This window comes from Rhinoraja longicauda, chromosome 40 (genome assembly GCF_053455715.1).
Source record: "Rhinoraja longicauda isolate Sanriku21f chromosome 40, sRhiLon1.1, whole genome shotgun sequence".
Taxonomy (NCBI): Eukaryota; Metazoa; Chordata; class Chondrichthyes; order Rajiformes; family Arhynchobatidae; genus Rhinoraja; species Rhinoraja longicauda.
The window spans coordinates 7,699,890-7,714,702 of NC_135992.1; the positions used below are offsets into that span (position 1 = coordinate 7,699,890).

A 14,813-nucleotide genomic window follows, 5' to 3' on the forward strand; every position below is an offset into this window, starting at 1 on the left:
AAATAAGCGAGCTGGGCGCAATTGGAGGTGTTGCAAGTGAAGTGACATTACATTTATAACTAGGAAAAAAAGGCGTGCAAACAGGTTGAACAGGCGAGGGAGAGGGGGGGGGGAGAGAGAAAGAGAGGGGGAGAGAGGGAGAGGGGGGAAGAGAGAGGGAGGGGGGGAGAGAGGGGGAGAGGGAGAGAGGGGGGGAGAGGGAGAGAGGGGGGGAGAGGGGGGGAGAAGGAGAGAAGGGGGAGAGGGAGAGGGAGAGAGAGGGAGAGAGAGAAAGGGGAGAGGGAGAGAGAGGGAGAGAGAGAGAAAGGGGGAGAGGGAGAGAGAGAAAGGGGGAGAAGTGAGAGAGGGGAGGGGGAGAGGGGGAGGGGGAGGGGGGGAGAGAGAGAGAGAGGGAGGGAGGGGGGGGAGAGGGGGAGGGGGAGAGGGGGGGAGAGGGAGAGGGGGGAGAGGGGGAGGGAGGGAGAGAGGGGAGGGAGGGAGAGAGGGGAGGGAGAGAGGGGAGGGAGAGAGGGGGGGAGGGAGAGAGGGGGGAGGGAGAGAGGGGAGGGAGAGAGGGGAGGGAGAGAGGGGAGGGAAAGAGGGGGGAGAGAGAGAGAGAGGGAGGGAGGGAGGGAGAGAGAGAGAGAAAGAGAGAGGGAGGAGAGCATTGGCTCTGTGCGTCAACGTCAGGCTGGGGGAGGGGGGGGGGGGCTGACGCAGATACCTGGATATACCTGGCCACACCTGGACACACCTGGATATACCTGGCCACACCTGGAGACACTGGGACACATTGAGAGATAAAAAGAGACGGCAGAGGCAGCTCAGGCTGAGAGAGAGAGAGACGGAACAGCAACGCCAACCTCTGCAGCAATACAATATAAACACAAGGCAAGACACTACAAGGCAGGTAAGGTACCTACCTACAGGTCTGTTCCCACTCTGCTCTGCTCTGCTCTCTCGGCGGCACCTGGGTCTCAGCAGCCACCTCTGGGCTGATTTCTCTCTCTTTTTAAAAATCTTTCTTTTTGTTTCTGTCTTCGTGTCATTCTCCACTGTTGAGCAGCCGGGGGAGAAGGGGTCTCTCGCTTGGGGAACGACGAGCAGCGCTTTGTAGTCGGGACTGGCCACGTCTCAGATACAGTGGGGGTCCCGGGGTATCCAGGTGAGGGGGGGGGGGGGGTCGGATCCAGGTGAGAGGGAGGGGGTCGGGTCTCAGGGGGTTCGGTCCCTCCTTAGGGTCCATCGGTTTGGTCAGTTCGGGGGTCCCTAATAGAAACATGGAAAACATAGAAAACAGGTGCAGGAGGAGGCCATTCGGCCCTTCGAGCCTGTACGCACCGCCATTCACTGTGATCGTGGCTGATCATCCACAATCAGTAACCCGTGCCTGCCTTCTCCCCAGACCCCCTGATTCCACTAACCCCTAGAGCTCTGTCTAACTCTTTTAAATCCATCCAGTGATTTGGCCTCCACTGCCCTCTGTGGCAGAGAGTTCCACACATTCACAACTCTCTGGGTGGAAGAGTGTTTTTCTCACCCCAGTTTTAAATGGGCTCCCCCTTTATTCTTCATCTGTTTCCCCCCTGTTCAGAAGAATTGGAGGATGGGTGGGGGGTGGGGACAGGTTAGTAGGAGATAGGGGGGGGGGGAGGGGGCTGACGCAGATACCTGGATATACCTGGGCACACCTGGACATACCTGGGCACACCTGGATACACTGGGATACATTGGGAGATGGGTGGGGGGGAGAGGAAAGAGGGGGGGGGAGGAAAGAGGGGAGGAGAGGAAAGAGGGGGGAGAGGAAAGAGGGGGGAGAGGAAAGAGGGGGGGAGAGGAAAGAGGGGGGGAGAGGAAAGAGGGGGGGAGAGGAAAGAGAGGGGGTCGTATCCCGGGGGGTCCATGTCCCGAGTCCCGTGGCGTTTTGCTCTGATTTGCCCGTTCGCCACACATTCCCGTCCCCCCCTCTTCTCGCTGAGTATTCTCTTCCGTTTGCCTGGTAGGTCATTGACCGTGATCAATGCATTGACTGGATCACCTCAGTTCAATTTGTTGCTAACCCACCGGTTTGACCGGTCCCTGTCCCTGTCCCTGTCCCTGCCAGCAGATCCTTTCCGCTGCTGTGCATGTAGACTGCAACCTGGCAGATGATCGATGTGGCGACTAGATCACCCCCATGGTCCAGGAGATCCCTGCTGGTCACCTATATTTTAACTGGTTCCCATTGATCAGTAGATCCTGCCCTAACCCGAACCAACTAGATACTTGCAGGTAATTGATTTGTTAACTAGATCCCCATGGTTTCTATAGATCTCTGCTGGTGATCCATATGCTGACTGGACCCTTAACAGTGTATATATGTGTAACCAGTATACCAACCTTAACCAGTATATACACACATATATATATGTGTGTGTGTGTGTGGTGGTGTGTGTGTGTGTGCGGTGTGTGTGTGCGTGTGTATTATATGTATATATATATGTGTGTGTATATTTTATGTATGTTTGTGTGTGTGTGTATATATGTGCATATATATATATTTTGAAAAGATAGAGATAAAATGCTGGAATAACTCAGCGGGACAGGCAGCATCTTTGGAGAGACCCTTCTTCAGACTCTGAATGTATATGTGTATAAGTATTTTTATTTTATTATATATATATATATATATATATATATATATACACACACATACACACACACACACACACACACACACACACACACACACACACACACACACACACACACACACACACACACACACACACACACACACACACATATATATATTCACAAAATGCTGGAGTAACTTAGCAGGTCAGGCAGCATCTCGGGAGAGAAGGAATGGGTGACGTTTCGGGTCGAGAAAGGTCTCGACCCGAAACGTCACCTATTCCTTCTCCCCCGAGATGCTGCCTGACCTGCTGAGTTACTCCAGCATTTTGTGAATAAATCGATTTGTACCAGCATTTGCAGTTATTTTCTTATACTACTATATATATATATATATATATATACGTGTGTATGTATATATGTATATATGTATATATATGTATATATGTATATATATGTATATATGTATATATATGTATATATGTATATATATGTATATATATGTATATATGTATATATATGTATATATATGTATATATGTATATATATGTATATATGTATATATATGTATATATATGTATATATATGTATATATGTATATATGTATATATGTATATATGTGTATATATGTATATATGTATATATGTATATATATGTATATGTGTATATATATGTATATATGTATATTATATATATATATATATGTGTGTGTGTATATATACGTTTGTGTATGTATTCAACTTTTTTCATTTATTATATTGTTTACAGAGCACTATGTTTCCATATTCTGTTGTTCTGCCGAAAGAATGTCATTGTTCAGTTTGGGACATAAGACAATAAAAGACTCTTGACCCTTGGTGACTGGGTTTGCAGCTGGACCTTCTTGGCCAATAGATCACCCTGTTCACCAGCGTCTGGGCTTTGACCAGGGTTTAGTGGGTCACCTTCATACCTGCATCATGTTTGTAGCTCAGCTCCCAGGCAACAGCTCTGTGGGGTTTGTTTTTGCCGTGTCGGTCGGTCACAGCTGATGCCAACTATCAGGGGAGCTCCCAGCTTCTGCCCCACACTGCACTGCACGTTCCTGTGATAACTCAGCAACAAAATGACCCCTCTCACCTCTCACGCTCCCTCTCCAGGGGCTGCCTCGGCTATTCCCCTGCAGACCCCCACCCCCCCTGACTGCCCACCTTTGCACCATATCCGCCCAGCGATCCGCCCACAACTCTGCCCCAAACACACAGGGCAGAGAGAGAAACATTAGACGTCAGCACTCACTGCGTTTAATCAAAGATCAGGGTTTGGGCAAGTGGTAAATTAGATTAATTCAGACACCCGGTGTGAGCTACTAGAACCTCCACCTCACGCTGCCTCGGCAAGGCCAGCAGCATAATCAAGGACCAGTCGCACCCCGGCCACTCCCTCTTCTCCCCTCTCCCATCGGGCAAAAGGCACACCTCCAGATTCAGGGACAGTTTCTTCCCAGCTGTTATCAGGCAACTGAATCATCCTACCACAGCCAGAAAGCTGTGCTGAACTGCTATCTGCCTCATCTGTGACCCTCGGACTATCCTTGATTGGACTTTACCTTGCACTAAACGTTATTCCCGTTATCATGAATGGCTCGATTGTAATCATGCATTGTCTTTCCGCTGACTGGTTGACACGAAACTGTACTATAACACGTGACAATAAACTAAACTCGACGAAACTGAACTGAAGGATGTTGCAAAAACAGGGAGGAAAGATTGCAAAAACAGGGAGGAAACCATGGGCACGACTCCACGCCCTTGATAGATCATCTCAACCAAAACTCTGAGTCAAGGTCAGGAGTGAATCAATGTTTACTTTAAACATGTTGTAAATGACAATGGTTATTCAGCACAGCCCGTCACAGATGAAAACCTGCAATGTGATCTGACCTTGTTCATAAATGGGGGATAAACGCACAATAATAGAGTCTGACGATGTGTCCCGAAACGCCATCTCCGCAGATGCTGCCTGACCCGCTGAGTTGCTCCTGCACTTTGTGTCTGTCTTCGGTCTGTCTCACCAGTGATGGTAGAAACGCAAGGAAACGCAGGCTCAGCAATCTGGAGCAAAGCACACACAGAGTGCACAAGTAACTCAGCGGGTCAGGCAGCATCTGTGGACCGAACGGACAGGTGATGTTTTGGCACGGGCCTCCTCTTCAGGCCACTGCTGAGCTGGGATAGCGTTTGAGTTTTAGGGTCGTGTTCAGGGTGGTGTTTAGGGCTACAGCTGTATAAATCTCCAAAAGGACACAAAACGCTGGAGTGACTCAGGCAGCATCTCTGGAGGAACATGGACTGGTGACGTTTCAGGTCGGGGTCCTTCTTCAGAGGAATTGGGGGATGGGAGCGGGTTAGTAGGAGATGGGTGGGGAGGGGGGCAGAGGAAAGGGGGGGGCGGGAAGGAGGATGTAAGCTAACATTGGAGAAGTGAACGTTCTCATCTAGGTGAGAGAGATTCATAGGCAGATGTGTGGAGTTAGAGATAAAGAGGAAATGAAAGGGTGTCGGGCAAAGAGAGAGGAGGTGGGATGAAATGTAGAGCCAGAGGGAGTGGTGGGGGCGGGAATAGGGAGTGGGGAGAGGGCAGGATAGTGGGGGAAGTGATGGCACTGGAGTAGTTTAGTTTAGTTTGGAGATACAACGCGGAAACAGGCCCTTCGGCCCACCGGGTCCGTGCCGACCAGCGATCCCCGCACACTAACACTATCCTACACCCACAAGGGACAATGTTGACATTTACCAAAGCCAATTAAGACAATAGGTGCAGGAGGAGGCCATTCGGCCCTTTGAGCCAGCACCGCCATTCAATGTGATCATGGCTGATCATTCTCAATCAGTACCCCGTTCCTGCCTTCTCCCCATACCCCCTGACTCCGCTATCCTTAAGAGCTCTATCTAGAATCTAGAATTAACCTACAAACCTGTACGTCTTTGGAGTGTGGGTGGAAACCGGAGAAAACCCACGCGGTCATAGGGAGAACAACAAACTCCGTAGTCGGGATCGAACCCGGGTCTCCGGCGCTGCATTCGCTGGAAGGCAGCAACTCTACCGTTGCGCCACCGTGATCGGTAGAGTCGCTGCCTCACGGCGCCGGAGACCTGGGTTCGATCCTGACCTCGGGTGCTGTCAGTACGGAGATTGTACGTTCTCCCCGTGACCGCGTGGGTTTTCTCCGGGAGCCCCGGTTTCCGCCGACACTCCAAAGACGTGCGGGTTTGTCGGTTAATTGGCTTCTGTAAATTGGACTTTATCATATCATATATATACAGCCGGAAACAGGCCTTTTCGGCCCTCCAAGTCCGTGCCGCCCAGTGATCCCCGTACATTAACACTATCCTACACACACTAGGGACAATTTTTACATTTACCCAGCCAATTAACCTACATACCTGTACGTCTTTGGAGTGTGGGAGGAAACCGAAGATCTCGGAGTAAACCCACGCAGGTCACGGGGAGAACGTACAAACTCCTTACAGTACAGCACCCGTAGTCAGGATCGAACCTGAGTCTCCGGCGCTGCATTCGCTGTAAAGCAGCAACTCTACCGCTGCGCTACCGTGCCGCACTTTGTCCCTAGTGCGTGGGATGGATAGCCAGTGCAGTCTCCCGGTGGGCCGAAGGGCCTGTTTCTACCCCTTATCTCTAGAGTGTGGAGTCTCGGCGTGTAGCGTGATGTTTCGTTCAGTTCAGTTTATTGTCACCTGTACCGAGGTACAGTGAGAAGCTCTTGTTGCGGGCTAAACAGCCAGCAGAAGGACAATGCGTGATGACCAATCGAGCAGTGTAGAGATACAGGATAAGGGAATAATGTTTAGTGCAAGGTAAAGCCGACCACAGATAGTCCGAGGATCCCCGATGAGGTAGATAGTGGTTCAGGGCTGCTCTCTGGTCGTGGGGCGGTGGTTCAGTTGCGTGTTGAGAGCTGGGAAATATCTCCTCCATCCGTGTCCGACACACTTCACAATGTGCTCTCTGGTCGTGGGACAGTGGTTCAGTTGCCTGTTGAGAGCTGGGAAATATCTCCTCCACCCGTGTCCCGCCCACTTCGCATCTTTTGACATTTGCCCTTCCTTCTTCCAGGATGAAGCGTTCGCTGATCGTGGCGCTGCCCTTCCTGCTGTCCCTGTTCGCCCGTGGGTCTGCCCAGCTCAGCCCACCCAGGGGCTGTGGCCCCGACCTCCTGTCTGCCTACTTCAACCTGTGCGACCTGGACTTGGTGTGGGGGATCGTGCTGGAGGCAGTGGCCGCCCTCGGGATCATCTGCAGCTTCATCCTGCTGGTCGTCCTCCTGGGCATCACCCCTTTCATCACCGACAGCCGCAAGAAGGCGTCCGTGCCGGTGCACTGCATCTTCCTGCTGGCCACGCTGGGGCTGTTCGGCCTGACGTTCGCCTTCATCGTGCGGCCGGACGAGAGGACTTGCCCCACCAGGCTCTTCCTCTGGGGGGTGCTGTTCTCCGTGTGCTTCTCCTGCCTGCTGGCGCAGGTGTGGCGGGTGCTGAGGCTGGTGAGGTCGGGGTCGGGGCCTTCGGCCTGCTGCATGGTCGCCCTGGTCGTGTGCCTGACCTTGGTCCAGGTCATCATCGCCATTGAGTTCCTGGTGGTGATCTTCACCCGCCGCGTCCTCTTCTGCTCGTACGACAGCACCGACTTCACCATGCTGCTGATCTACGTGATGTTCCTGATGGCCCTGACCTTCGTCCTGTCCATGTTCACCTTCTGCGGCCAATACACCAAGTGGAAGAAATACGGGGTGCACGTCTTCGTGACCATGCTGCTTTCCATCGCCATCTGGGTGGTGTGGATCGCCATGCTGGTTAGGGGCAACGTCGTGCTGGGCAGGAGCCCCGCCTGGGACGACCCCACGCTCAGCATCGCCCTGGTGGCCAACGGCTGGGTCTTCCTCCTCTTCTACATCATCCCCCAACTCCGCCACATCACCTGCCCGGCCAAGGCCGACGATGGGCCCACGGACAGCGCCCCCCCAATCCCGCACGTGGGTGGCGTGGACAACCAGATGTTCACCTACGAGGAGCCAGCCAGAGGTGAGTGAGCAAGGGGGGGTCAAAAAAACAGAAACAGAAACAGAATCAGAATCAGAAACAGAATCAGAAACAGAAACAGAAACAGAAACAGAAACGGAAGGCGGTCACGGTGGCGCAGCGGTACAGTTGCTGCCTTACAGCGCCGGAGACCCGGGTTCCATCCCGACCATGGGTGCTGTCTGTACGGAGTTCGTACGTTCTCCCCGTGGGTTTTCTCCGAGATCTTCGGCTTCCTCCCACACTCCAAAGACGTGCAGAGGTGTTAATTAGCTTGGTGCATGTGTAAAAATTGTCCCTGGTGTGTACGATCGTGTTAATGTGCGGGGATCGCTGGTCGGCGTGGACTCGGTGGGCCGAAGGGCCTGTCTCCACGCTGTATCTCTAAACTGAACATAGAAACATAGGAATATGAAAAATAGGTGCGGGAGTAGGCCATTTGGCCCTTCGAGCCAGCACCGCCATTCAATGTGATCGTGGCTGATCATCCAGAATCAGTACCCCGTTCCTGCTTTCTCCCCATATCCCTTGATTCCGTTAGCCCGAACAGCTGGATGTTTTCAAGAGAGGGTTAGATGTAGCTCTCAGGGCTAACGGAATCAAGGGATAAGGGGAGAAAGCAGGAACAGGGTACTGATTTTGGATGATCATATTGAATGGCAGTGCTGACTCAAAGGGCCGGATGGCCTATTCCTGCACCTATTGTCTATGTTTCTATGACACCGTCCCAAACAGTTTCCTCTCTGCAACATTTCGTCAGAGGGTGGTGAATCTGTGGAATTCTTTGCCACACACAGAAGGCTGTGGGGGCCAAGTCAGTGGATATTTTTGAGGCAGACACAGATAGATTCTAGATTAGTACGGGTGGAATTCTCTGCCTCAGAAGGCAGTGGAGGCCAATTCTCTGAATGCATTCAAGAGAGAGCTAGATAGAGTTCTTAAGGATAGCGGAGTCAAGGGGGTGTGGGGAGAAGGCAGGAACGGGGTACTGATTGAGAATGATCAGCCATGATCACATTGAATGGCGGTGCTGGCTCGAAGGTCCGAATGGCCTCCTCCTGCACCTATTGTCTATTGTCAGGGGTTATGGGGAGAAGGCAGGAGAATGGGGTTAGGAGGGAGAGATAGATTCCTCCCTAAGATGTGCAGCTTTATAGGTTAATTGGCTTCCATAGGTTGTAGGTTGTAGTGTATAGGTTGTGGATGGGAAAGTAGAACTTACTCATAGAGAATATAGAACTAGTGTGTACGGGTGATCAATGGTTGGCATGTACTCAGTGGGCTGAAGGGCCTGTTTCTATGCTGTCTCTCTAAAGTAAACTGAATTGTTAGTGGAGGTTGATCTTTCTTGTTCCCTGGAATGGTTTTGATAATGTGGAATGAGAGGCACTGTTGCTATGTGTACAAGCTGAACAATATTATCATGTTGAAATAAATGAAACTGTGTGTGTCCATGTTATCTAAGAATCGCAAACTAATAATGCAAAACCTAATCTCCCGGCTGTGAATTATTAAATTGGTGTTCCAGGGCAAGTTATTCTAAATGGAAACATAGCCCTTTGTGTCTGTCATTAGTGGGAACATGTGATCAAGAGCTGGCGTGGACTCAGTGGGTTTCCATTCTGGATTCAGAGTCTGGCGAAGGGTTCTGACACGAAACGCCCACCCATTCCTTCTCTCCATAGATGCTGCCCGCCCCGCTGAGTTACTCCAGCACTTTGCGTCTGTCTTCGGTGTAAACACCAGCATCTGCAGTTCCTTCCTACACATAAGTAGAGTCTACCTTCGCATTGGGGTACCCACAAAGCAAAAGAGGATAGGAGGCCACTCGGCCTCTCGAACCAGTTCCAGCAATTCAATATAACCATAGCTGATCCATCACACTCCTTCTCTATGCCAGTTCCATTTAGCTCTCGAGTTACCAATCTTCTACAGACTCGTCTACCTCCACCTTAAACACATCAAATTATCCACCCCCTGGAATTCCAGAGATCCACCGCCCTTTGTAGAAATACATTATCCTTTGAATGATTGGAGATCTTGCCTCGTTTCAGACTCTCCCACTACTGAGAACATCTGAAGCATCCACCCTTATCCACCCATCAAGGTCTCACATATTTCAATCAGGTCCCTCTCAATTTTTTTTAAAGCTCCAGAGAGTTGTTTCATTTCTCTTAAAGTCATATAGCGTTAAAACAGGCCCTTCAGCCCAACTTGCCCACACCGATCAACATGCCCCGTCTAGACTAGCCCCACTTGCCTGCATTTGGCCCATATCCCCCTAAACCTGTCCTACCCACGTACCTCTCCAAATGTTTCTTAAACGTTGGGATTGTCCCTGCCTCAACTACCTCCTCCAGCAGCTCGTTCCATACATCTACCACCCCTTTGTGTGAAAATGATTACCCCACAGATTCTTATTAAACCTTTCTCCCCTCACCTTAAACCTATGTCCTCTGGTCCTCGATTCCCCTACTCTGGGCAAGAGACTCTGTGCATCTACCCGATCTATTCCTCTCATGATTTTGTACATTAAACTGGTAGTTGTTGAGAAATTCTTGTCCGGTCTCTTCTGACTGCTGGTGGAATCCTTGGGATTTCTACAGGAGCAGAGGTCATTATAAGGTTGTGTATTGGTGTTGAAGGTTTGTCTGTGTAAAAGGATCAAGATATTGATGGAAGGTTCTGGTAACTGGTGGCACGGCGACGCAGCGGTAGAGTTGCTACCTCACAGCGCCAGAGACCAGGGTTCCATCCTGATTACGGGAGCTGTCTGTACGGAGTTAGCACATTTTCTCCCCGTGGCCCGCGTGGGTTTTCTCTGGGTGCTCCGGTTTCCTCCCACACTCCAAAGGTGTACAGGCTTGTAGGTTAAATAGTATAAGAAAATAACTGCAGATGCTGGTACAAATCGAAGGTATTTATTCACAAAATGCTGGAGTAACTCAGCGGGTCAGGCAGCATCTCAGGAGAGAAGGAATGGGCGACGTTTCAGGTCGAGACCCTTCTTCAGACTGATGGAAGTGTTGGTGTGCGGGGATCGCTGGTCGGCGTGGTCTCCATGCTGCAAATCTAAACTTAAACAATCAGTCCATCAGTCTGAAGGACCCGAAACGTCACCCATTCCTTCTCTCCTGAGATGCTGCCTGACCCACTGAGTCACTCCAGCATTTTGTGAATAAATACCTTGTAGGCTCGTAGGTTAGTTGGCTTGGTAAATTTGTAAATTGTCCCCGGCGTGTGTAGGATCGTGTTGGTGTGTGGGGTTCGCTGGTCGGCACGGATTCCATACCACATCTCTAAACTTAAACGGAAAAACGAAACTAAACTGGAATGGGTTACACAAAACATTCTTTAAGCTTCCACTCACTCATTTATTTTCCTCCACAGTATTCCCCATGAGTCGGTCGAGTATTGCCTCCTCACCCCCCTACAGCAACAACATCCCAATGGAAAACAATGTAAGTACCCACTTAATAAGTAACCCACTTGCTGCCTTTGTAATCCACTTCCCATTCTGCATCAACGGACTTTTGTGGGGCAAAGGACAGGAAGTGCTATAGAACCATAAGTGCTCGAGGGGCGGCTCGAGGTGGCACAGCGGTAGAATTGCCGCATCACTGTGCCAGGGACCCGGGTTCGATTCTGACCATGGGTGTTGTCTGTAGGGCGTTTGTACGTTCTCCCCGTGCCCTGCGTGGGTTTTCTCCAGGATCTCCGGTTTCTCGAAGACATACAGGATTTTTCAGCTAATTGACTTCGGTACAATTGTGATTGTAATAGGACAGTGTTAGTGTACGGGGATCGCTGGTCGGCGCGGACTCGATGGGCCGAAGGGCCTGTTCTGCACTGTACCTCTAAACTAAATTTACCAAACTAAACCCAAAGTGTTAGTCGCAGTCGCTTCAATCATCCACTACCCAGTTGATGTCTTAACGGACTCAGGAGGCTGAGCGATCCTGCACTCCGAGTTAGTGCTTCGTTGATCCCTGGGATGGCAGGACTTTCATATGAAGAAAGACTGGATAGACTAGGCTTGTACTCGCTGGAATTTAGAAGATTGAGGGGGGATCTTATAGAAACTTACAAAATTCTTAAGGGGTTGGAGAGGCTAGATGCAGGAAGATTGTTCCCGATGTTGGGGAAGTCCAGAACAAGGGGTCACAGTTTAAGGATAAGGAGGAAGTTTTTTAGGACCGAGATGAGAACGTTTTTTTTCACACAGAGAGTGGTGAATCTGTGGAATTCTCTGCCACAGAAGGTAGTTGAGGCCAGTTCATTGGCTATATTTAAGAGGGAGTTAGATGTGGCCCTTGTGGCTAAAGGGATCAGGGGGTATGGAGGGAAGGCAGGTACAGGATACTGAGTTGGATGATCAGCCATGATCATATTGAATGGCGGTGCAGGCTCGAAGGGCCGAATGACCTACTCCTGCACCTATTTTCTATGTTTCTATGTTGCAGCCTTCTTTAGTCAGAGGGTGGTGAATCTGTGGAATTATTTGCCACAGACAGCCGTGGAGGCCAAGTCAGTGGATGTTTTTAAGGCAGAGATAGATAGATTCATGATTAGTGCGGGTGTCAGAGGCTATGGGGAGAAGGCAGGAGAATGGGGTTAGGAGGGAGAGATAGATCAGCCGTGATTGAATGGCGGAGTAGACTTGATGGGCCGAATGGCCTAATTCTACTCCTATCACTCATGACCATATGACAATGGTTAAGCCTTATATTATTCATAGATGGTACACACCCCAACGATACTTTGGGAATATCTTCAGCAGAGAAATGGTGGCAGTTCCTGAGGGCAGCATGTTGGGTAAAGAGAATGCGCAAGCCTGGTGGTCTTTTGCTTCTGGTGTGGTTCCACCTGTGGATGGCCATTCATTATTCCTGCCTCTGACGCGCTTCTACGCTTTGTGTTGCAGGTGTACAGCGTGCTACCGGAGTTTGCCATCCCTCGCCCCCAGACCAAGTCCAACTACTACCCAACACCCTTCCTGCAGGACCCCTACCTCAACTACCAGAACAGGCAGACCAACTTCTAGGCCGCTCGTGGACTGTGCAGGAAAGCCCCGGGCCACCCCACCTCGAGCTCCGATGTCGATCCCCGTCAGGGACTGCCAGCTCCACGATGTTAAGCCCGCGGTTGGAGCCCCCAAAGTCGAGACCCTTCTGACCCTTTTCGAGACGGAATGGTCTGAAGAAGGGTCTCGTCCCGAAACGTCACCCATTCCTTCTCTCCAGAGATGCTGCCTGACCCGCTGAGTTACTCCAGCATTTTGTGTCTCTAATGGTACTTTCTTCAATAGAACTTTATTGTTACGTGTACCGAGGTACAGTGGCATTTTTGGATAAAGTTCAGTACAAGTATACTTATGCAAGTGTACATTATATTATTTATATTATATATTATTTTATATTATATATTGTATGTTATATATGTAATACATTTTAAGTATAATTATATAAGTATACATAAGCACTTAGATACATCTTAGGTACGTATCTCAGATACTGTACAAGTGTTTAGTGGTTGTACATTGAGTCAGTATATACGAGAGGTGCCAGCAAAAATCCCCGGGCATCCAAAGATAAAAATCCCAACTTCTTATCCTCTAGTTTAACCAGTAAAACAAGCCAGCTCACCAGTGCGCTGGCTCAGAATGGGTCGGAGTTTAATTTACTTGTTTAGTTTTTTGGGGGCAGCACGGTGGCGTAATGTTAGAACCACTACCTCACGGCGCCAGAGACCCGGGTTCAATCCAGACTTGTCTTTACAGACTTTGCACGTTCTCCCCGTGACCTGCGTGGGTTTTCCCCGAGATCTTCAGTTTCCTCCCACACTCCAAAGACGTACAGGTTTGCGAGTTAATTGGCTCGGTAGAAAAGTTTTTAAAAAGTGTAGGATAGTGTTAGCGTGCGGGGATCGCTGGTCGGCGCGGACTCGGTGGGCCGAAGGGCCTGTTTCCGTGCTGTATCTCTAAACTAAACTAAAAACTAAGCTAAACTCCATCCACCTACAATAATCCAATTGACCTTCCTAGTTACTTGCCGTACATCGTGTTATCGTCCCGTGTCTTGTGTGTGAGGAAGGGCAGATCCTTTTGTTCAGCAGTATTCTGTAAACTTTCCCAGTTAAAGCAGTCTTCTGCTTTTCCATTCCAACCAAAGCAGATTTTCCCCATATTATATTAGAAACATAGAAAATAGGTGCAGGAGTAGGCCATTCGGCCCTTCGAGCCTGTACGCACCGCCATTCAATATGATCATGGCTGATCATCCAACTCAGTATCCCGTACCTGCCTTCTCTCCATACCCCCTGATCCCTTTAGCCACAAGGGCCACATCTAACTTTCTCTTAAATATAGCCAATGAACTGGCCTCAACTACCTTCTGTGGCAGAGAATTCCACAGATTCACCACTCTCTGTGTGAAAAAAAACTTTCTCATCTCGGTCTTAAAAGACTTCCCCCTTATCCTTAAACTGTGACCCCTTGTTCTGGACTTCCCCAACATCGGGAACAATCTTCCTGCATCTAGCCTGTCCAACCCCTTAAGAATTTTGTAAGTTTCTAAAAGATCCCCCCTCAATCTTCTAAATCCCCCCCCCCCCCCCCCCACTCACTTAATCTAGATATATTCCCCTGCAGGCTCTTTGTATCTTTGTCAGATTTTGCTATCTCGTTTCCTGATAGCATTTTATTTTCCCCATGTACTCAGCCCAGCTGTGGATGGGAGCACAGCACTGAACCCCAGCAAAACCTTGTGTAGAAAAATAACTGCAGATGCTGGTACAAATCGAAGGTATCACAGAATGCTGGAGTAACTCAGCAGGTCAGGCAGCATCTCAGGAGAGAGGGAATGGGTGACGTTTTGGGTCGAGACCCTTCTTCAGACTGAAGAAGGGTCTCGACCCGAAACGTCACCCATTCCTTCTCTCCTGAGATGCTGCCTGACCTGCTGAGTTACTCCAGCATTTTGTGATACCCAGCAAAACCTTGTACTTCCCAACAGATGTCAAGTGGCTAACGGAATCAGTGGGTATGGGGAGAAAGCAGGAACGGGGTACTGATTTAGGATGATCAGCCATGATCATATTGAATGGCGGTGCTGATTGGAAGGGCCGAATGGCCTACTCCTG

General features: G+C 49.9%; 1 protein-coding gene across 2 annotated transcripts; it reads left to right on the forward strand.

The window, feature by feature from the left end:
- The first annotated feature begins 771 nt into the window (after window positions 1-771).
- Window positions 772-13,028, forward strand: LOC144611450 (G-protein coupled receptor family C group 5 member B). Of its 2 annotated transcripts, none has more exons than XM_078430553.1 (4): window positions 772-889; window positions 6,712-7,676; window positions 11,064-11,134; window positions 12,598-13,028. In XM_078430553.1, the coding sequence occupies exons 2-4, from the start codon at window positions 6,713-6,715 to the stop codon at window positions 12,715-12,717; spliced, it is 1,155 nt and encodes a 384-aa protein (XP_078286679.1). In that variant the 5' UTR covers window positions 772-889; window position 6,712; the 3' UTR covers window positions 12,718-13,028. The 2 variants fall into 2 exon arrangements, with proteins under 2 accessions (XP_078286679.1, XP_078286680.1); XM_078430554.1 differs by lacking the exon at window positions 772-889 and adding an exon at window positions 2,189-2,250.
- The last annotated feature ends 1,785 nt before the right edge of the window (window positions 13,029-14,813 follow it).

Coding starts and splice junctions, on each gene's coding strand:
- LOC144611450 (XM_078430553.1), top strand. CDS start 6,713: ATGAAGCGTTCGCTGATCGTGGCGCTGCCCTTCCTGCTGTCCCTGTTC. Junction 7,677..11,063: donor CTACGAGGAGCCAGCCAGAG/GTGAGTGAGCAA, acceptor TTTCCTCCACAG/TATTCCCCATGAGTCGGTCG. Junction 11,135..12,597: donor ACATCCCAATGGAAAACAAT/GTAAGTACCCAC, acceptor TTTGTGTTGCAG/GTGTACAGCGTGCTACCGGA.